Genomic DNA, 23987 nt, shown 5'->3' on the forward strand with positions numbered 1-23987 from the left:
GTGTTTCCTCTGTATCAAAAGCTTTTAAATTAGGAAATTTTAAATATAGAGTATGGTCGTTTATGTGTGGATTGACAGGCCAAAAGCAGCTGGTTCAAATGTGTGCGATCTCAGCTGTCAATGTAATTGAATTACAAACGAACAACTCTGGAGCCTCCGCTGGTGATGCAACTCTTTTATATAAACGTGACCAATCTTCTGTTTGACCCGATCGTTACGTAGTCCTCATATTTTTGGTGCAAGACAAAATGTTCACCGTCAGGAGTAGGAGTTTGATGAAAACGTTCTCTCAGATTTTGAGGTTATGCCATAATTCCCAAGACCCCTTCAACTTGCAAAATATGCAAATCATTAAAACTTTCGATAAAACGGTGGACCCATACTCTAAGATATATTTGGAAACTCCTATGAATGTAAAAATAACACCAGTTGATCTGCTAGATCATCCCGATGGAAACAAACTACTAGTTAGCTTGTACAGTCGTGCCGCCGAATCATCAACAGATTTCACTATTAAACAGACTGCTAAACGAGTAGACGTCATCGGTAAAAAAATCCTACCTGATGCTGATGCTGTATGTGTCATTCAAGCTCCCATACGAGCCAGTTTCGATATTGAAGCCAAAGGAAAATCGTGCATATCCGTCAGTAATATGCACTCTGACGACTGCATCTTGAAATCCGACTCAGGCATGGTGTTGGTGAAAAATATACGTGGAAAAAATGTGAAGATTAGAAGTAAAGAAGGGTTGGTTTTCTGCAATGGTACCGTTCTGGCTGAAAAAATCGACATTCGCACCGATGCCAATGTAACTTGCAGTCACCTGCGATCGAATGATTTAAAGATTGTAACCAACGTTGGCGACATATCGACCGATTCGTGTTATTCAGACGAATCACATTTCATGACAATGATAGGAAGTTTGAGATTAGGAAGCGTTCATAGAAATTGCAGTGTGGAAGTTTTAGAGAGGGGTGATCTGACATTAACGGGATTTGATGGTACAATTAAGGCAATATTGAAACGTGGTAATGTTCATCTGCAAGCTTCGAGACTTCACGATAAAAACAGCATATTCATACACGAAGCTGGCACTGTAGATGTATACATATCCGATATAATAAAAGACATGCATTTGATAGAATTAATAGCAAGGAAACTTAACATCGAAGAAGAGATATTAAAGAAAGGGAAGATTTTAGATGATCCTCAACATCAGAAGTTTAGATATGAAGACGACCAGTCTGAGCTCAACGATTTATACGTCGAATGTAGAAATGGAACTATTGAAATCAAATTATCTTCATGGAAAAAATTAATCGAGGAAGGAAAGACTAAGAATTATTTTACATAAATGATTTTTCAATATTTAATACCTTTATTTCAGATGTTCAATAGTCTTCCACGTTAAATATTTAATTGTAAAACTGTGGAAAAGCTAGTCAGCACAAATTTGTGTCAAAAAATTTGTATAAATAATAACTAAAATTAATAAATATGTTAATGCAAGCAAATTTATGATAGAATAATGCTTTTATTGATTTGGCATTTTGAACGAATGATTGTTATGAATAATGGAGTTGAAATTTTGAACGAATGATTGTTATGAATAATGGAGTTGAAATTTATAATTAGCACATGTGATGTGAACCGTAATCATAATAAATTGAGAACTCACTTTCCCATTTTATTATTTTTGATTATATAAAATATCAAATGTGTAATTTTATATGAAAAAATCTAATACTAAGAAATAACATTTTTTAATTATAGAAATATTATTTCTTGTGTTGTTGCTTCATTATTCAATGTAACAATTTTTGATGTAATTGTTTAAAAAAATTAGCATAATTGTTAAAAAGTTAAATATTAAATAAGATGTTATATGTAAATAGGTTTTCTCTTTTCTTTTATATACAAAGTAGCTGTTTAACATATGGTGAACAATAAATGTCGTGTAGCAATTTAATTTTCATTACATGTAATTCTAAACGTGTTTCATTGATGGCAATAAATTTTACAAACGACTTAAATAATAAATTTACAAAAACTTTATATTCATTTTAGAGTTTTATATGATATATCACTGTTGCCATAATTATAAGTACATCACCAACAACATTTCTATAATCTTTCTGATGAATATATTATTTTCATCTTATAAATACGATTATTATTGTACATATATTTACACTATGTAATTAAAAAGTTCAATGTTTTTCTATTGTGATAATTACTGCAGACTGAAATATTACAACTGTTTATAACAAACCATATGTTTTTACACTTTATCAACTTTATAAAAGGATTACTTATGTATACATACGTAAATTGTAACATAATCAGTTAATACTGTTCAAATAAGAGTACTTATTTATTATAATTTGTAGACATCCTGAACAAGCTATAACTATTGACTCTCATTCTCATATAGTCTTATTCGACATAAAGTGAAACAATAAAAAATGTTATAAATTTAAATTTGTATAGTACTACGCTTTTCGTTGTTGTGTTTCTTAATAGTTTTCTTTAGGAACCATTATAACATTTTGTTTCATTAGTTTTATGTTTGTTAATATTTCATTATATTATATTATAGTTCCTATTTCGCGTTGTATTATAAATGTTTATTAAATATTTATATAATTTATTGCTTACAATGTAGATGATGATTTTTAAATATAAACATTGATGTTATCCAAAAATAAAATCAATCTTTTATTTTTACCTCACATTAATGAACTTGCAGTCGTCTATTTCATTACAAATATTCTGCTTTTGAGTTGTTTTTTTTTTCACGTTTACAGTTTGTGAAAAAGTTTGAGATTCCTCGTGATTATACTAGTCATTCTGTTTACATTTATTTATTTATTTAAGTTTGGACCATTGTGGCATTACAGGAATACCTGTACACCACAACGGTCGAATACAGAGATACACAATTAATACAAAAATACAGAGAGATGAGAAAAATAAAAATATATAGGTTTTTCATTCCAAATTTACCCTTTTTCATTTCAAATTAAACTTTTTTCATTTCAAATTGACCCATTTTCAATGTAAATTTGAAATGTAAAAGGGTCAATTCGAAATGAAAAAGGGTGAATTTGGAATGAAAAACCAGTATACATATACACAAACAAAAATACATATATACACAATCATAAAAAAACTAAAGCGTTATAATAGTAGCAGATAAAATAAAAATTTCAAGTAATAAAATACAAAGTAGGGTATGTCTTGCACCCACAGCCAGTACCAATAAATAAGAACCAGCTGCAAATACAAAACATCCCTGCAAATATGAGAGAGAAGATCAAATTCCACTCAAATATCACATTGAATTATGAAAATAATGATGAGCGCGGCTACCAGACAGATTTAATATTTCAGTTAATACAAAACAATTAGTCTTAGAAGTATTTTGAAATATGTACTTGGTAGACACGTAAAAAATTAGCATAATTACATATATGAACTGTTATATTTGAAAGTGGCACAAGTGCTCTTATCTTCATTTCGAAAAATATCTAGTAAAACATTAAATATAATTAACAATATTTAAAATTACTGGTGGCCTGTAATCTGTTAAGCCTGCTTTTAATCAAAAGAAGTGATAACAATTTGTGAATTAAGTCAAACAGAAATAGTGTTTTTGGAACTGAAAATTGGGCTTCCGACACTAAAATAAAACGGCTCATATGTTAATTATTATTATTTTAACTAAAATAATAAAAATTAACATTTTAAAACATTGAATTTTTGTTACTTAAGTGTTTGCCCGTTTTTGATTTTTTATAATCAGTTTTGTTATTGTTGTGAATTTGAAAAATGTTGCATAACATTTTTATTATGTACATTGCATAATCCAAAAACGTGCAGATAGCTCGGGTAATCATGTCTGAAATTGAAAATTGGTAAACAACATTGGAAAATAGCTGACTTTTTTTATAATTAAATATGTAGGAATCAAAGATGACATAACATTATTCGAATATAAATGTGAGAGATTTACAAGTGTAAAAATTTAAAACGAGTTTGAACTAAAAATTGTTTCAATTTTTAATTCAAACACGTTTTAAATTTTTATAGTAAGTACATATTCCTACGAAGATAACAAAATCTAATTGCAAATGAATAGATAATTATCTGCCGTATCTATTAAGTCGCAACCAAATCACAAATCACATTATTATTGCACGTATACACATACATATACACACTTTGTGGAAGACGACTTGTGCAACAACAACAAAAAAAAAAAAAAAAGAGAAAAACTCTCGAGTTGTAAATATTTTTCTCGCGCTCAAAATAAATCGGTTTATCGTTCTGTGTAAATTGTGCTGAACAATCTGTCATTTGAAGAAGTGTACGAAGTTACAATGTGTCAGTGCGATTGAGATTATCAACGGGTCAGAGTACGGGCTGGTTTTTATTGTGACTCCTGGGGCGAGCTGAAACGGTACATAAACACCAACCACAACAACATTCAAATAGTGTGACTTTCTTGACCGACACGACACGTCCTCCGCATTTAACACTTCTTTTCGTACGTTTTGTTATGCCCGCGTGTACTTGATACGTACGCCATTCAAAGACTTGACATCGACGATCGAAACTTCAAAATGCCGGCCTGCTCATCGGACAATTTCGCACGCCTCATTCGCTCCAACAGCGACATTCCGAACCTCAAATCTAACGGAAGTCCCTGCTGCAGTCCTCGACTTGGCTCGTCTCCTCTATCTCCAGCTTCGCCGCTCTCCACGTCTCCGAGATCTTCCCCTCCGATTTCGACCCTACGCAGAAGTTTCTCGAGCACTTTTTCTCTGATTCCAGAGGAACCTTCGATATCACCGGACCGCGAAATTCAAAACGACGATAGTTTCATCTACAAAGCTCTTACATGGTTTCCCTTCTTTATTCTTGGAACTTTACAGTGGATTCTTTCGACGGCGTTCCAACCAGCTTGGGGTCAAATGTTCGTTGTTCTACCGACGCTTTGGATTGCTGCTTGGTTGTGGATGTTTTGGAAGTTGGTACAGTGGCCTCTCAACGTCACCAAATGGTGCTTTCTTATGCTGTTCTCTTCTGCTTCTGAAAGGAGTCGAAAAAAGCGCACGGTGGTCATCAGCAGCGGTAGTACCATCCAAGCTTTGCATTTAGCCAGGAATTTCTATTGCTCCGGCGCCAGAGTGGTTGTCATTGAAATAGAAGGACAATTCGCACTAGCTAAATTCTCAACAGCTGTCGACAAGTTTTACACAATTGCTAAACCGTCCCAGGAAAATCCTCAAAATTACATCAGAGCACTTTGTGACATCATCGAAACAGAAAAAGCTAACTACTACGTACCAGTGTGTGCCACTTCCTCGGCTTACTTTGACGCTATAGCCAAACCCCACCTGGAAATTCTGGGATGCTCTTGCTTCATTCCAAGCGTTAAAGAAGTTGCCATTCTGGATGATATCGCTGAAGTGATGCATCGCTGTCAAGCTATGGCTAAACCTACTCCGATGTACACCCCAGTAACTTCCAAAGATGACGTTTTCAAATGGTATGACAGCGAGAATGTGCCTCATAAAATGAAACATTTCATGGCAAGTACTGGAGTCACGGGTATTCAAGAGCGCATCAAGTTCATCATGCCGTCTGCTAAGAAAGATTTTCGTCTCAGTCGTGAAATCAGCGATGAGAAACCTTGGGTCATTGTCCAGGACATGCTCGGTGATCATTTTTTGACATGCACCACCGTCAAAGATTCGCAAATAGTAGCGAATGTCACTTGTAAGATAGATCAAAAGAACAAAGGTTTGACCCATGAATATAATAAAGAGATTGAGGCATGGCTCAAGCAATTCTTCGGTAAAATGTGCATTCAAAAACCAATCACTGGACACGTAAGCTTCCGATTCGTCAAGGATAGCATCACCGGTATCATTCTACCTTTGGGATCTAAGGTAGGAGTGTCACTGCCCTACATATGCCATACCAGTGTACATCCCAGATTATTATGGAGACCCTGCCCACACTTCGACAGGAGGAAATCTGGACCTACGATAGCTCCAACTGGAAACTATTGGATGCACGAAGCAGTTATGAGCACCCTTCGTCATCCTGGAGTTGAAGCTGTATCTAAACTTATTGGTACAGTGCTTGACAAGCGGGAAGCACTCTTCGTGTATTGGGATCCTCTCCCCTATTGTGCTTACTATCATCTGCAACTGCCCTTCAGCAGTGTTATAAATTACATGCAAAACAAGAAGCAAATTGATGCGTGGTCGTCAGAAACCAAATGCTTGAGTCGAACATCTTCAACAACCCCAGCAAAGATGTTGCCGATTCAATGACCCAGCCAGTAGATGACACGAGGAGAGAGAGTTGAGACTCGAGCCAACGCATGGCATTTATAATATGTATAAAAGTACAATACACGTCAGCGAAACTTGCATATATGTATGTACATATGTACGTAACTCTTTGGCTTTAAACGAATTAGATTCCAACAGCGAAAGGGTTGAAAGTGTACGTTTCATCATCGACCAGTGTTTATTATGAGGAGAAATAAAAATTCTATGTGAATTTAAAAGTGTAGATCTTGATTAGATTACTGTTGTATAATATGTTTTAATTTAAAAGAAAAACTTCTACTTATAATGTATGAGAATGCGTTAATGTTGACGATAGATAACTGTCTATCCTCATTCATTTAACGCATTCAAATTAATTAGGTTAAATTATATAAGTACAAAATCTTATATCATATTTAAACCCATATCTAATAATATTATTATTTAATAAATTTTTATTTAAAATGTTACATTTGAATTTTTAATATAACATAATATTATCCTTTCTTGTCCATTTCAGTTATACATATGTAGATACATACATACAGTTTTAGTATCTTCATAATGATATATTTTAAGGACTCGCGATCAATTTATGGAGTCCATTGGGATTATGACACATTAGAAACACATCAATTTAAAATTCGTTACATTTATTATCATATTTTTATGATTGACATGGAAACTTAGAGATATCGCGAACATCGCGTGTAGCGCAAACATTCACTATATAAATTCTACACATTTGCCTAATAAAGTTGAACTTGTCACGCTTTTTAAAAACGTATATTTATTTACGATATCCTGATTTGACAACGTTACATCAGGAAGAATACGATAAACGCGATTTTCGTTTTAAAAACATTGGTAATTTCCTTTGCTTGCCTTTTTATACGGTTTTTGTGATACTTGTCGTTTATTACATTGAAAATTTTATATTATAAGTATGTTAAAAGTTTATCAAAGGAATATTTCATTGGTTTATAATAAAGGAAAAAAATATATAGTGACCCAATCTTATCACTATGCTGTAAAAGAATAATTCAATCCCAAACGAAATTATCGTGAAAATTAAAAATAATGTATTGTTTTCAAAGTTCGTCCGAAAATGATATCAATATTAATTGTTGCTTGGCGCTATGTATAATATTTATCATTTTTCTTGAATTAATTGTGACTGACACTTGGTGAACTGATAGCACTAAATGTTATTGAATTTGTCAAATCCAGGAAAATCACTTAATGTTTAATAAAATTTAATAATGTGTCCCTATTATAATATAAAATTAAAATATGAATCAACAGCATATGTATGTACCTGCTTCGCTTTTGATTATTCTGAAGACGATGGTTTCGCTAGAACTTATATTACTATCATTTTTGTTGCATTTAGTGCAAAATAAACGCTGCGAAATGAATGCTGCACATAGGACAGATAACGGACGTAAGTAAAGCTGTAATCACTCTTCAATTTGATCAGTTAGAGGTCGACAGGTCGCAGGTCAAGAATTGCGGATACTGGTTCACCTTTTTATTATCTTTCGCTCATTGTTAACGCAAAAACAAAATTATCCTATCTGAAAAAAAAGACGTTGAGTCACAATCGTCAAAATTTGACAAATTTTTAATGTACATTGTCAATTTTTCATTTTCAAATATTGAGGTCAAACATTTAATATTTTATTTTTACCTGATTACACCTAAATCTTTTCCTCGTTTTTGTTGTTGTGTTTACCGTGCGTGCACAAAAGTAGATAGTCACTTTCATTATATGTATGTATGTACACATTTTTACTTGTTTCCAAGTAAGAAATGGAGAGGATACACATTACTCACTTGTTTGCGAAATTAAATATTTTCATGGATTCATTAGAAAATAAATTACATACATATTATATATGAAGTCTTTTGTTAATCTATCTCACATTGTATCAAACTTTTCAAAAAAAAAATGTATTTCATTCAAAGAGTAAAGCATTAAGAGTACTGCTATGTATGAATACATAGGCCGGAGCGAAAAATGCGAATTTTGGATTTTCATTAATTTGAAAGAAAAAATACCCAATAAGTTTAAGAATTTTATGAAAAAAAATAATGAGGTAAAAATGACCAATTTTGATGCAAAATGTCAGGTTTTACATCAAAACAGGTCTTTTTGGCCTCCCTACATTTCAAAAAATTCGTTTTTTCTTCAGAATTATTAACTCTTTATTAAAAAAAAAAATTATACTATTCTCAAAAACTCAGATATATGTATGTTTGAAAAAATCCACTTTTTCGATTTTTTTTTCAATACAAATCGATTGGTTGGAGACATAGGACATTGTTTAAAATATATGAAGTTTTTTATTTAACCCTTTGAGTGCTGACGTCTTTTCTGTTGAAAGCCCACCACGCTGAAAATGTTGCCAACATTTCCAACTAGAATTATTTAGAAATCCAATAGAAAGCAGGTATAAAAATTCGGTCTCCGTGACGAGACAGAATGTTAAATTACAGAAAACGCAAATATCGGAAGGCAAAGATCGAAAATCGATAGATCTTAAGTCAAAAGATAAAAAAAAATGGTGCATGGTAAACGGTACATACTCACTTAATTTGCGCGAGCAGGATACAACGGGAACAAGAGGAACAGGCTTTTCCTCCCGTATTAATGTGCGCGCACATCTTGCCTTCCGATATTTGTGTTTTCTGTAATTTAACATTCTGTCTCGTCACGTAGACCCAAAAAAATTGTAGCTAATCCAAACAAACCCTAGATAACTACCGCTTAGGATTTCAAGTTTTGTAAAGGTGTATTTAGACTCTAATATATCTTGCAACAATATAAAATAAGCAAAATAAGTCTATTAATGAATGTATTTTTCCAAAACTAGTTCCATCTTCATTATTATTAAAATGTAATGCTCAAAATCTAAATGTCAAGCCTCAATCTAAAAAACTTAGTAGTTTTGGATTTCCATCGGGTAATTCTGCTATGGTTATAAATTCAGAAATTCCGGTGTAAAAGAGTCTTTTAAAACATTGACAAATTAATGACACGGATAACACGACCCATGTTCAATCCATTTTTTTTTCAATGCTACCTTAAAGGCTTAGCAGGTAGTATTCCTGTTTACTTTGTACATGCTAAATATACACGCCTATCGGCGTTTTATAGACCCATGGACTTGTCAGCAAAACTCCGATCGGAGTTGGTCAGCATTCAAAGGGTTAACGTTCCCTTGATAAGATAAAAGTTTTCCACTTTTCCATCGATGAAAATCCAAAATTCGCATTTTTCGCTCCGGGCTAATGTTCATGCATACATATGTATGTATGTATTATACATATGTACATATACCATTTGGATATATGTATAATATGTACTTATGTACTGTCGTATAATATGGAATATAATACATATGATATAAAATGTTCTCAATGAACTTCTCAGATTTATTTTTTGACCTGAACTTACACTGAGATTATATTAATTATATTTTTAATGCATTATCTATATTTTTAATACACGACAATTTTACGATCGGAGCACGTGTTAGAATCACACTTTGATTCTTATTGTGGTAAAACTAAATATAAACTTAAAAGATAAAATTTATTTGGTTCATATCCGCTTCAATTTAAATCTTACGTCAACTGAAATTTCGTCAACATATTTTGTAGGTGTGAAGCGAATCCAGTTTGAAGAGTTTTTAACTTTTGTACAAAATTTCTCTTGCCCATTTAAAATAATAAGAGATAATACTAACCGGTTGTAGGTTACTGAAAAATTACAACATTGTACCTCGTGTTTTTCCTAATAAGTTCAAAGTTATTGGACTTGGTTTAATAGCTCCGTAGAAAACGAGACGCGTATGTCCGATCCAAAGTCCTAAGTTCAAACGACGAGACGCATTTAATTATTTATTACTCTCAGCTCAGTCAAAATCAAAACAAATGGGGAACAGATAACGAAGATCTGGACTAGATAGTTTCTCAAACGTTGTCAAATAATAATATTTTTTAACAGAATTTAATTTAAAAAATAATAATAGACGGTGTTTTGTACTAATAATAAGTACAAAACGCAAATGTGTAATAAAATCGATGAACAAAATTGACGCAAATGCACTGTATAAATAGCTCGATGAATAAATTATGAATATTTTCAATAGGTAATTATTAAAATTATCACAAATTTAAAAGTAGCTTCTATTTTGACTCTCCTTGAACTTTCTTAAGTTCGCATGATTCATTTTTCTTTGTTTAAATTTTAGAAATGATACGATTTTTGTGAAATTTTCATTTGACAGCATACATAGATTGAAGATAATTGCGCAGGTACGGAGGTGCGTTTTCCGGTATATTTTCATATTAAAACCATAAATGTTTAACTCAGTTACAATTTGAGGATCGTAACTGTCTTGAAAGGAAAAACCCATTAACCACTGTGTGATTTATTGTATACCTACACCACGCAAAAATGAATTCTATAAATACATGCCAATACAAGTATGTATGTATTTTTTATATGTAGAAATATTCTAATTTTTTGGCACTTATCTATGTAAATGTATTTTTTTTTTTGCTTATCAGTAGCTCATTTCTGATAGTGCTCACATTCATATGTATTTTGCAGGAACGTATAGACAATTTTTTTCTAAATGAATCACAATGAAATCTGTTCCGTTGATTTACGTGAAGGTCATAATTTTCAAATTATCGATGTCTATCATCAGAAAATTGCCTTGAACAGATAAATAACATGGCGTCAATATACAATATGTAAGTCATAATGTACATATGTTTGTATTTATGATAGTTCAAAAGAGTCATGACGAGCACGTAAACATCCACAAATTAAAAGTTTTAAATGTTCCTGTTTATTATCATGTTAGGTACTTATTAGCAAAATATATGATTATTTGATATTACATACATATGTATATGTATGTGACATGATATTATATAATGGATCACTTGACTACTAGATGTCAGGACAAAATCAATTTATTTTATATTAAGATATTTATATACATATCTATGTACATATATATGTATGTACATATATATTGGGTCAGCCGATGCAAAGTTTAGTTTTAATTTTCTCACCTACGCCACGGAAAGATAACCTTTACGACGCCAACTTCTCATAGCGAATAAACTCGACGATAAAATGGTTTAATAATAATTACGAAAAAAATACAGCAAGCACTCACTTCATTGCATCATCAATATTTACTCATTTCAGTTATTTTTATCAAAAATATACAATTAAAAGCATCCTAGTTCTTCAAAAAATGACTTAATTTCCATAATAATAATTTCCATATCTATAATATTTATATAACAATAATAAAATAAATCTAAAGAATTTCTAAATAAATAATGAACCTTTTTACTTTATCTACATATCCTACATATGTAGTAACAATAGATGAAGTTTTGTGATCATGCGAAAATTCGAACTCGAGATTTTGACTGATTCGAACTCAGAATCGATTACTGATCACGTTTTCATGATCTAGAAAAAATGTGTGTGTGTGTGTCTGTGTGTATGTGTATTTTGGGGATTTTTTGAACACCGTTAGTCCTATCGAACTGAAACTTAGTATCGGTTACTGAAATTTTTATCGACACGACGTAAATTTTTCAAATTTTTAAGTTGACAGGAAATTTTACCTCCCCATATATGTAGGTGTCCTCTTTTTTTTAAGTTTTTGAATTCAATTATCTCCCAAACTACTAACTGAATCGGACTGAATTTCTTTTACATGTACTAGAAATAATAATTTTTATAATTTAAATATTTTAAATATTTTTATCTGAACCGGAAGTAATTTAACTGAAATTTCATATTGAAATTTCAGTTTAAGTAACTTAAACTTTCAGTTTAAACTTTTAGTTTAAACTTTCACGCTTAAGCTTTCAGTTTAACTTAAACTGAAAGTTTAAGCGTAATAGTAAGTTATGTCTAAAATTTGCTAAGCATCCCTCAACCGGAAGTGGCAGTTTACTCTTGTTCGATTTTTCTTCCACTATTTTTTTCGACCCCTTTAACATGTGTGATATTCACGGAAAAATTCAAGTATAATTCTTGTATCAATGTGATGAAAATAAAAAAAATCACTAAATTTAATAAACCGGAAATGGGATTTTCTCCTCTTAGAAAGGTCAAAAATGTTGTCGCCTGGATCCTGTCAACACCCCTGAACGTATCAAGCTGAAAATTTATATTTGTATTATTTATCTACTAACTTAGAGCTGATAAGGTTTTGGTCAGATTTCGTAAACCGGAAGTAGTATTTTTTTTTTAATATTTCATTATTTTATTTTGACCTTTTAAATTATTTTTATTTTCTCGATATTTAATGTGTATAATACTGATAGTGATTTTAAGTAATAAAAAAAATTGAACAAAATCCGACAACCTGAAGTAGAACTTTTGTCTTGTGCAAGTTTCCATACATTTGCGCTCAATTTGTATCGAAAATGCTGTCGTAACTATTAGTATTTCATAATGCTGCCGGTATGTGTGAATGTGCCGAATTTTTTTACCAAGCAATCACATATGTAATTAATTATTTTTTGTTTATTTATTTACGAAAACAAGATATTCGTACATACATAGCTAATAGGGAAGCTGTCTGCAAAACCAGTTTCAACTAATTTTTGTTTATTTAATTCGACAAATAGTGTGTAAATTGAGATCTAAGTTCAAGTTATGTGACACGCTTTTTACTCCTGAGAAGTATTATGTTAAAATATTCAATACCTTAATAATTATTATTTCAAAATTTTTGCATACATTTGAGATTATTACTAAGCCTTTCGTAAAAAAAAATATTAAATTTATCATGTGAAAAATCTTATCGTATATTTCATAACGAAAATCTTTATACCAATATTTTATTGTACTTATCAAAGAGACACAGATTATAAAGATCGACCTAAATATTTCTGAAAGATTGTCGTTCGCGTACAAATTTTGGAATTTTCCGGGAAATCGTACGTAGTAAGAATACGCAGGTTTTCATAGCGTGTGTTTGGTCGTTTTGGGGGTGTGTTTGGGCCACCAGCTAGCTTCCGTGCCACGTGGAGACGTCTCTCATCCACGTGGCCGTGGAAGCCTCCCCGTTTACCCCGGTCACTGGCCCATTGGCTACACATTTTCTTCTTCCAATTTACGACGTCGTTCGTCGTTTACGACCCCTGGATTTATATCACGCATAATAAGGACACGAATTGATTCGCCAGCCAATCGCCAAAATGCCTTCTGCAATAATTTAATGAATTTAATATGCATGGGCATACATATAATCACGTCAAAAAGTCATGTTCGTTTCATTTTAGTATTTGAAAATTGGTCTAGTTAGTTCTGCCGGTTTAATAAATATAACACTGTAAGAATTTCCATCAAACTCGAGTTTTCTTCCGATACAAAGGCTTTTTTTTTTCAACACGTGCAATGACTTTCAGTTTTCAGCGTGGCATGTGTGAAAAGTAGACAGTCGTATGTAGGTGTCAGTCTTCGGGGTATTTTCACGGGATTAACACTTGGCACTGGTGATAAATCCCCTGTGAAATAATGTTAAGGGTGGTTTTGTCGCGTGTTATGAGAGCGTAACAAATAATTTAAAGTGTGGAGGCTGACCCATATTTGTCCGTGGGAACTTTCAAGGTTTCACATTGGATAACTTTTGACTTTTTATCGTTTGTCGGAGTTTTAACTTTAATTGTTTCAAAGTGACCTTGGCTTTCACCGCGAATTTGATATTCGTTTCGGTGTTACTCGCTGTGCAAATATTAACTTGTTATGTGAATTTAACTTTTCTACTGAATTTTCTTCTTTTCCAAAGTTAAGTTTTTTCTACTTAAAACAGTTTTATAATCTAATTTAAAGAATATATCATCATCGTTGTAATTAATAAAATTAGAATGACTTAATTGTAACATTCTTATAATAAGTAAAAGCTTAAAACTCTTAATGACATTTTTCCTTTTAAAAAACCATACATTCACTTTTTCCACAAAAACAATTTTATAAAATTTAATATCCCCATGATGTCATTATGGGCTGCCACTGAGTGACACATATATGTACATAGTGTTAAACTTTTACACATATAAATTAAGAGATTATTAATTTGAAATCATATTCAAATAATGGTGACATAGTGAATAGGATTGTTTTGGCCAATTCGATGGAGGGACTGTTTCAACAACGAAAGGAAAAATGATTGACTTCTGAAAAATGAGTCACAAATATCCAAGTCTGACCAGCAGCACTACGGATTATACTTGGCATAAATTCTTTCAAGGTTCAACCCACGGTATTGAACCTGGCAACCTCTCGGTGGTTAGCATTAACGTAACCACAGAGCTATGCTGCTGGCTACAATCTTTGTATGTTATCATATGAACCAACCAACATTTATTAGGTATATGTACATGCATACTTAAAAAAAGAGGCGCATCTAAATCATTTTAAAAGCGACAAAACGATATTTAATTTTATTGCACTGACATTTGCATTGTATCTACATATATAATGCCTCAGTTGCAGCAATTAAGGTTTATGACAGCCATAAATATTAATGAAACCTCAAAGTAAATTTACTTTCAGTTATATTTCCATGTTCGTGTCAAGAAGACACGTCAATTAATTTCATAGTATTATAATTTTGATTGCTTAGTTTAAAAAAGTTAGGTTCCGCCTCAAAAAATTATCTAAGAATGTGAATTGAATACAAAACAATTAAGGCATTTCGGTATTATTATCAGCATAGTACCGGAATCGACTTAAATACGCAAATGTTGTATGATATTATATGAAGTAGATTATTTTCAATCTATTTAATTTATGTCTGATACTTTTAAAATCATCATTGCAAATAACAAAATTAATCCAATAAATGTGTATTTGATTTGCGTGTCTTTTTCAGATATGCCAAAATCATGGCTATCTGCGCGTTCGCGCGCCCCCATCTCGGTTAGGGGTGTCGCCCTGTGGACCCTTCTATCTCGGGGGCTCCACCCGACGCCTCCGCCCCCGGAAGCCACCTCCGACGACGAAGGAGGCTTCGCCGCTAATGTTCATTGGACACGCGACGTCCTCGGCTCCTCGGAAGCCACGCGATCGCCCCGTCAACATCTCGTGACCACCCCCTTCGATTCGCCCAACCCCCTTGCTGATGGGGTATCGAACCCGAACCATGAACAAAATGGCATCAGTCAGTTATCTGCCGCCGAACAAGGAGCATCCGAACGAGAAGAAGAGGCTGAAGCCAAAGCCGGCCCGCCGGCAACACTTCTTGAAGTCAACTTCTGTCCGGTGTGCGCCGAAGAAGCTGCAGTCATGCCTGTCGTAAGTTCTTTTTACAAGATTTTTTTTGAATTTTAAACGATACTCAATTATATATGCTAAATTACAAGACGTGGCAAAATACCCTCAACTCTTTAAAAAATATGATTATTGATTTTTACCTTTGATGTAATCAAATTTTATTTTACGGACATTACATTGGAGTTTTATTTAACCATAGAGTCGTACATTATTGCAGAACACATCAATTTTATAATCTTGTTTTCATAAATTAATTGATTGTTAATATCTACACCAAATTTACATTAAACTTTGAAATTATAACTGAATAATCAACAATTTATGCACAATTAGTGTACAAGTTTGAATAATGGCAAGATTTGGAGTGATTACACGGGAAACACTAAGAAAGGTTATGGAAAACTCCACGAAAAGGTCTACTAATATTCATTTAAATAAAGAATATTATTCAATTTCTCATTATTTTGTAAAATCAGCTTAAAAAGGGGGAGATATGAGGTGATGATTAATTTCGAAGAGATACAATTACAAAATATTCTGAATACAATGTATAGAGTTCATAGGTTTTAATGATCATCTGATGAAATTCGATATCTTATTATGACTAATTTTAGATAAACCTTCCGTTTCAAATCAATTGATCGCTTTTACAATTCGACAATTGATCCATTGTTTTCCTAAATTGTTTACTTGAAAATAACAACTTCAATGATCGCTATGGGATCAATGGTCATATTATATTTATGGTATCTGTTAGGTACTATAATCTCTTAAATTTCTTCATTACTACATATTTATGCCATTATCTAACTGTTTTGTTAAGCTTTCGGCGTTGATTTTAGATAAGATTTATCTCCAATCGTGTCTGCTGAATGTCTGTATATTTTTTTTGTTGTTTTTCACAAAAAAATAATGCGATAATTAGATTAAAAAAATGAAATGGAAAATTCCTGTGGTTGAAGATAAAGTTTATCTACACGTGTTTAACATTCGGTTTCACATGAACCTGAAATCAGATTAATCACATTTGTGTACAATAAACATTCACGAGGTCTTTTATTAGATGCATCATATATGTATATATCAGTGGCGTGCGCTGAAATTCTCTCTCTTTTTGTCGTACAGCCTTACTTAATGTGCACGAGCAGGATACACGAGGAACAAGCTGTTCCTCTTGTATCCTGCTCGTGCACATTAAGTAAGGCTGTACGACAAAAAGAGAGAGAATTTCAGCGCACGCCACTGGTATATATGTACATAATACAAGGAGTGTGATTTTTCTTCGGGAAAAATTGCTGTAATATTTGAAGCGAACTTGCACTCAATACTTTGAAAATTGATCAAATTACCCACCGCACGAATGAATACAAATTGCATTTCAAAAGCGCAACGTTGATTAATGCCACACATTTAAAAGTTTCCACACACACACACATACATACATACATGATAACGGGAAAAGTTTCAACCCACGGATCGTTATATCGCGAATTAGGAAAATGCGGAAAATCAGTGCACGATCAATGAGTATCGACACGCGAATAACGGCCTAATCTCGGTCAATTCAGCTGTTGCAGTTCGCACATGGATGGCGGCTAATGGGTTAACTGCCTGCCGATCGCTTATGGGTTAGATTGCATTAAACCACTGATTAAACACGATAAAATTCGATATGTATTCACACGCACACAGTTTTATATAATTATTGTAATGATTTAGCAACGTGCCGTATCTATTATTAGACTAATATCCAATTAGTGAATAGAGAAGGTGCTCACCGAGACTTTAAAGCCTTAATTCAAATTTTTTTTTTATGAAATAGCTTAATAGCTAATTGTACACTACATACATACATATCCGTGATAGTGTTGTAATATATGTCTGTATTTGTATGTTGTATATATATAATACATGTCTAATTAGTTTCCACCACAGTCGTGTTTGATGTGCATTGTGCGACTTTGAACGATGCACTTTTCCATCTTGTGAGTAATATGAACAAACGTTTATCAGACATACATATGTACAGTGGCGAACTAGGACTGAAATCTGGGCATGCTAGGAGTCAAAGGGGGCCCACCCAGGGTTAAAAAAATTTGTCCCCCCCCCCATATAACAAAATTTTCTTCTTTCCATCACGCTAAAAATCAAGGGAAAAAAATAAATATAATTTTCAAAAATGAGAATAAACAAATTTAGGTACAAGAAAAATGGCAAATACAAAATAGATCCATAAATTACATTGCATATTTCGTTTTAACCCTTGTACTAGGAAAATAGAATGCATCATAAAAGAATGCGGCATAAAAGTGGCTTTTACTTTCGTCAAGGACGTCATTTCAGCTTTTTATTGGGGGGGGGGGGGGCAGGCAAAGATTGGTCAAATTGAATATTTTTCAAAAAATCTTTTTTATATCGGAATAAAAATGGAAAATATTCTCTGCATACACCTTATTGAGTTATAAAATATGAAAAAAATAAGCTAATTTTTGAAAAAATAATTTAAAAAAAATATTATGTAAAAAGCGAAAAAAGCGAAAATTTTTTTCCACAAATCTTCACATGGTCAAAAAAAATCGACCATCAAACTGAGTCACCAAAAAACTATCAATTACCGATTCAGTAAAATATTAATTTAAAACCTTATTATAATATAAAAAATATATTATACGAACTTTCGGAAAAATAAACGTTACACATCTGTTTTTGAGACAAAATAAAGTAAAGTGAACCTTTCTAACGATTCGCTCCATAGGATGAACAATTTCTAAGAATTTTACTCAAGGCATACCACTTAAAAACCAAAATATACTTGCTTTGAAATAATAAAAATTTGTTTTTCAAAGCGTATAGCAGCGATTATTTTATTAGTTACCCAAAAGTAACATACATAAGAAATAAACGTAGCATTCATAGATCCATAGTATCTCATTAACATTAAATTCATAATATTTTCTAAATTCACACTATTCCTTAATTTAGGGGGGCGAGTGCCCCCCTATGCCCCCCCCCCAAATTACGTCCCTGAAAAAAATGAATAATATTTTCAATTAATGTTAATCGAAAATCGGGATTTTGGGAAGGGGCCCCTATCCTATATTTCTATTTACATGGATGTGTCTAGATTAGGAATAGATTTTATATTCGGAAACTGTTTAAAATTGTGTATTTAAATCTTACTATATCATCGAAGTATAATCAAATGTTATTTTGAAATTATGAAGTAATTTTAAATCGCTGGTTGATGATGAATCGTCCTATAAAAATTGTTTTAAGCAATTCAGTTTTTATTATTCACGAAAATTTGTTTATTCCCATTTTTATTTCAGTAGGTAGTTGTTACATAGGTATTGGTATATACATAATCTTGAGGTTGGAAATGGGCCCGGCAAAAGGGCCCACGCAAATGTTGAAACTTACTTTTCGAGCATAATAAAAAAAAGTTAACCGATCCTTGGGCTGTTAAAGCAGGTATTAGTTGTTTGTGTATATCTTAAGAAATTTGTTTTGTTGAAATACCCAAACTTTAGGTCCCATATTGCAATATCCTATAAATTTTTACACACGTGAAATAGTTAAAAAGTTATTTAATTTTACTGAGGGCCCATATTTTCTAACAGATAGTGGGGCCCACGTGCCATCGGGCATGTTCACTTGTATGGCCAGTCCGCCACTGCATGTGTATGTATGTATGTACGTCGAACAACAAACAAAAGTCGAAAGCAGCATTTGAGAACTACACCGTCAGGTTTTCAATTTGATCTGACCCAGTGGTGTAGTGCTAAATTTTGAGATGCCGGTACGCTCGATTTTGCACAATTATTACATAAAATAATTGTGGCTAAATTCATACAATCGCCTACTTCGTAACTATCAATTTTAACATCTCGACCCAATTAAATACTGACTTAAAAAGTGATGCAATTTTTTTAATGTATTGCAATTTTTCACGGTGTATGATATTTAATTTGATTTGGCGTTTAGTTTAATTAATTGGAAATATCGGACATACCTCCATGGGGATTCACATACCATGGTGACTCCCCATTGCATTTTATGGAGTCGAGGCGCTAAAAAAGAGAGATATGGACATAACATGATGATTACGGTAAACGGACTACATATGTCACACATTGCGAAGAGCGATACGATAATCGTTGCCATGAAAATCGCGAATACGGAATATCTGACATTCAAGTTCTAGGTAGCATGATAGTTGGCGTGCGTTACTCTCGATGGATGGAATTTTCGGGTGCCATATGTTCCGTGATCTAAACTTTATGACGTGTGTGAGATTGATTTGTGCCAAATAATCACCGAACCTTAGATTATATAATATGTAATCTAAGGTTGCTTCCAGCACTCCATTTCGAAGGTATGTACATAGATGCCTTCGAAATGAGGTGCTGGAGGCGGATGCTGCGGTTTAGCTCTATTCATTTAGGATTAGATTGTTAGGGTCGGTATTTTCTTCTTGACGATATTTTGATAGAAATGCTTCAACAACATTATGGGGCGGCAGGAAAAAACAAAAGTTATAATAAACAGGTCGTTTCAACGATGCAAATTAACAAAATAGTCAACAGCGATTCAAAGGTAGATCGCATGCTAAGGTAGACCGCATAATAAAGTAGCACCATGTAGATGCTATGAATTTCGGTATATAATATAATTATTTTCTGAAAAAAGATATTTATATAAAAAAATGTACGTGAAATTAATTCCGAAATATAAATTATTTAGCGTAATGCAAATTGTTACATATACATTTCATTTTTCCTTAACCGGCAGCGATTCTTTAGAACGCGTCCAGTTTTCCCCGCCAATATCCGGTTAATGTCGACTTTGCATTCCGTATATATGTATTTGTACATTTATATGATACAATTAAAGCTCGGTTTTGGATCAGATCCTCAACCTTGAGGTCGTAAGTTCACTCCGGCGCGTCTCAGACTATCTTAACCCCTCGTCGCGCACTTTGTACTCTCTGCTTCCATGTCATTAGTTGCAATTTTTTAATTACATTACAAAGTATGTACTAATGGTATTTTGTCTGAAAAAATAGATTAAATATTAAATTAACACGACCTTAGTGTCTCTTGACATATCAATCACCTTCATAATTCGTGCCAAAAATGATCTCCTGACCTATGACCTACGTTTACTCGTACACCAAATGAGACGATTGGGTAAAAGGTTAATTTCCTATCAATTATATTTGATTAATGTACATAAATACAAAAAAAAATTATATATGTATGTAATTTCGATTGCATCCAATTGTCAATGATCTATACATACGAGCATATATGCATATCTAATTCATGGTATGATGATTACTTAGTGAAAATAAAATAATCATCGTTTACGAGGCATCTAACATTGTTTGCAGTTGTTGTCTGTCTAGACGTCTTCAAATTTTTTTATTTATTTATGTTATAATATTTTATTATATGGTTACAAAATCGTTAAATATTGAGTGGATGTGATATGTTTTACATATTGTTATTGTTGAACTTTGTAACTGCATACATAGTAAAGTTTTTTATTTAAAAGATTGATTTATAATTAAATGACTTACAGTTGTTGACTCCGTCCAAGAATGATAAATTATAATACACATATTATTTTTTAAATATTAGACGATATTCTTTTAATTCTAATCTCAAAACAAAATTGAAAAATACGCATATTTTTTTTAAATAATGAAATAAATGAATATCACCACGATTTTCCGTATAAAAAATCAAATGAATTTTATTTAAATTCTCTTTTTTAATCATAATTTTTGTATAGTTATTATACATGTATTTATTTGGAGAAGACATCAAAAAGTAAGTATTAAATTATTAGAAAATTAAGTAGAACAATTATGAGAATTATTTCCAGATGTATTAATGTATGTAGACCAGTGGCGTAGCGAAGGGGGGGGTCCAGGGGGTCTGGACCCCCCCCTTGGCGGAGTGCAGTCGGCGGCAAAATATCCCACTCCTGTCGCAATTGATCGTTTGTACCATTTTTGGATAGTTTTCTATCCCAAATCCATGACAGATTTTTAGGACGTAAACATATACTTGAAAATTTCCAATGTTTGCTTCCTGATGGAAAAAGCTCTCAACCACCAAGTGTTTTAAAAAATAAGATAAAGACTTCGGGGGAAATTTACAACCAAGAGATATTTTGTGGGCCTTGCATTCTAACTGGAGAGTTGGAAATGTGGTGGCAATATATAAGTACTAGTGAAAATCGACCAAAAAACGCACTAGCTGCAATTGCAATTTGCAATCCTTCAATATTTACCTACTTCTAAAAATTCTAGCAAACACTTCCGGTGACAACAGCCACAAGTGAACGTAGCTTCTCCACACTACGATGACTAAAAACATATTTAAGAAATTCTTCTTCTTGTTAATGCCTTGTCTGCATCCGGACGTTGGCGACCACCTCGTCGATTATTTGAATATATCCACATCGGTCTTCAGCGGCTCGGAACAGCTCTTCGGCGCTCATATCGGTCCACATGCGCATGTTTCGAAGCCAAGATAACTTTTTCCTGCCCATCCATTTTTTTCCTTCTATTTTCCCCATGGTTATCAAACGGAGAAATTCGTATTTTGGACCCCGTATCATGTGTCCGAGGTACTCCATCTTTCTCCGCTTGATGACAGAAACAAGTTCCCTGCCTCTCCCCATCATGCCGAGGACAGCTTCGTTTGATATCTTTTTGGTCCACGGAATCTTCAGCATACGCCTATAAACCCACATCTCAAAAGCTTCAATGCGAATTTAAGAAATACGATGTCGGAAAATTGACTAAATGGACTTGCTTTATTAGATATTCATAGGGATATAAATTTTAGTGCAGAAAAAATATTAGATAAATACGCGAAGATTGGATCTGTGAATTTCGTACTTTTTTAAAGTATTCATTATTTTAATTTTATTTGAATTTTGTTCATACCATATATTTATTACGTATTTACTTTATTTTTATATGCTGTGATTTTATATTAATTAAATATAAATTATCTTGCCTTTTTTCCTGTCAAAACCCCCCCCCCCCCTTGACAAAATCCTGGCTACGCCACTGATGTAGACTACCTACCATATATGTACAGATATTTTGAAAAAAAACAATCTAGAAAGACGAGGGGACTGTCTTGTGATTTTTCGGGAATTTATGAAATCATTATACATATACATACATTGCGCATAAAATGTGTGAAATAAAATATATTTTTAACATCTAAAGAAAACACTTATAAAAATCTAATAAATTATACTTTTTAAGACCACAAGAAAGGAAATAACAATTATTTTTAAACATAATAAACTATTGGTTTCACCCGACTTCGCTCGGTATTTGTAATATAAACCGATTAAACATGGCTAATCTAAAAGTAAACATTTTATTAAATTTATTTTAATAGTTTTATTTTATTTAAATTTATTCGAATATATTCATTTGTTTTGTTATTAAATTTATCGTCAAGGATTCTACCACCCAAACCTTGCATAGTTACATACATTAAAGTCTATTTCGAAATTATATATTAAGATACATGATTATGTGAATTATTTCAATAATATAATTGTTATTTATTATTTTCCCTTCGAAACTATCATATAAACATGTTGTTCCAAAACTAGTTATTATTCTAATTTCAAATTTCATTGAAATAAATATAGTAAACATTTTATATACATAATATATGTAAGTCAATAGATGCTTCCTTGTTTATTTGACGTTTTCCATTGTATAATACATGCAAAAATATCGGTGCGCTCCGTTCAACCGACTTGATATTTCTCGACACTCATTTTTCCGACTTTTCATCTGCTTGAACAGGAGTTTGTTTATTTTATATACAAAAATGTTTTTTGTATACATGTACATATATAATATATTTAATATACGAGACAAATTGTGATTATTCATAGATTTTTAAGTTAATAACGTTATTAATCTTTAAATATTTAAGTTATTAATCTTTAAAATAATTAAAATTCAATATTTACTTACTATATTTTTTTTTATACAATACTTACTATATATTTTTTTATACAATACTTACTATATTTTTTTAATAGTTAATATTTACACCGTAAAATAAGTATTTCACTTTGTAAATCATTTTTGTATTTGTGTTTCATATATTTAAAAACTCTTTGTCGATATACATACACCAAAAAGTCGAAAAAACGAGGATCGATAAATTTTAAGCTGTTGGAAAGAAGTAGACCCCAGAAATATATATCAAGCGTCACCCTACTAAATTATTACAAAATTAATCACGTTTTAATTGTAAAT

General features: G+C 32.2%; 3 protein-coding genes across 3 annotated transcripts in view; all 3 read left to right on the forward strand.

The window, feature by feature from the left end:
- The first annotated feature begins 98 nt into the window (after window positions 1-98).
- LOC143913225 (protein FAM185A) lies at window positions 99-2695 on the forward strand. The gene has a single exon (XM_077432894.1). The coding sequence runs from the start codon at window positions 249-251 to the stop codon at window positions 1353-1355; it is 1107 nt and encodes a 368-aa protein (XP_077289020.1). The 5' UTR covers window positions 99-248; the 3' UTR covers window positions 1356-2695.
- Window positions 2696-4502: 1807 nt separating this feature from the next.
- LOC143913252 (uncharacterized) lies at window positions 4503-6764 on the forward strand. Its single transcript, XM_077432929.1, has one exon. It carries the CDS (start codon window positions 4627-4629, stop codon window positions 6346-6348), a length of 1722 nt encoding a protein of 573 aa, XP_077289055.1. The 5' UTR covers window positions 4503-4626; the 3' UTR covers window positions 6349-6764.
- Window positions 6765-10644: 3880 nt separating this feature from the next.
- Window positions 10645-23987, forward strand: part of Root (ciliary rootlet coiled-coil, rootletin) — a 34327-nt gene continuing 20984 nt past the window's right edge. The window contains exons 1-2 of the mRNA XM_077432775.1: window positions 10645-10691; window positions 15276-15697. Of these exons, the coding sequence (XP_077288901.1) occupies window positions 15278-15697 (420 nt within the window). The 5' untranslated portion in view covers window positions 10645-10691; window positions 15276-15277. The remainder of the gene's footprint in view (window positions 10692-15275; window positions 15698-23987) is intronic.

The sequence above is a fragment of the Arctopsyche grandis genome, chromosome 6, assembly GCF_051622035.1.
Source record: "Arctopsyche grandis isolate Sample6627 chromosome 6, ASM5162203v2, whole genome shotgun sequence".
Lineage (NCBI taxonomy): Eukaryota > Metazoa > Arthropoda > Insecta > Trichoptera > Hydropsychidae > Arctopsyche > Arctopsyche grandis.

Bases quoted from the DNA above. Each gene is read 5' to 3' on its own strand.
- LOC143913225 (XM_077432894.1), top strand. From the start codon at position 249: ATGTTCACCGTCAGGAGTAGGAGTTTGATGAAAACGTTCTCTCAGATT.
- LOC143913252 (XM_077432929.1), top strand. From the start codon at position 4,627: ATGCCGGCCTGCTCATCGGACAATTTCGCACGCCTCATTCGCTCCAAC.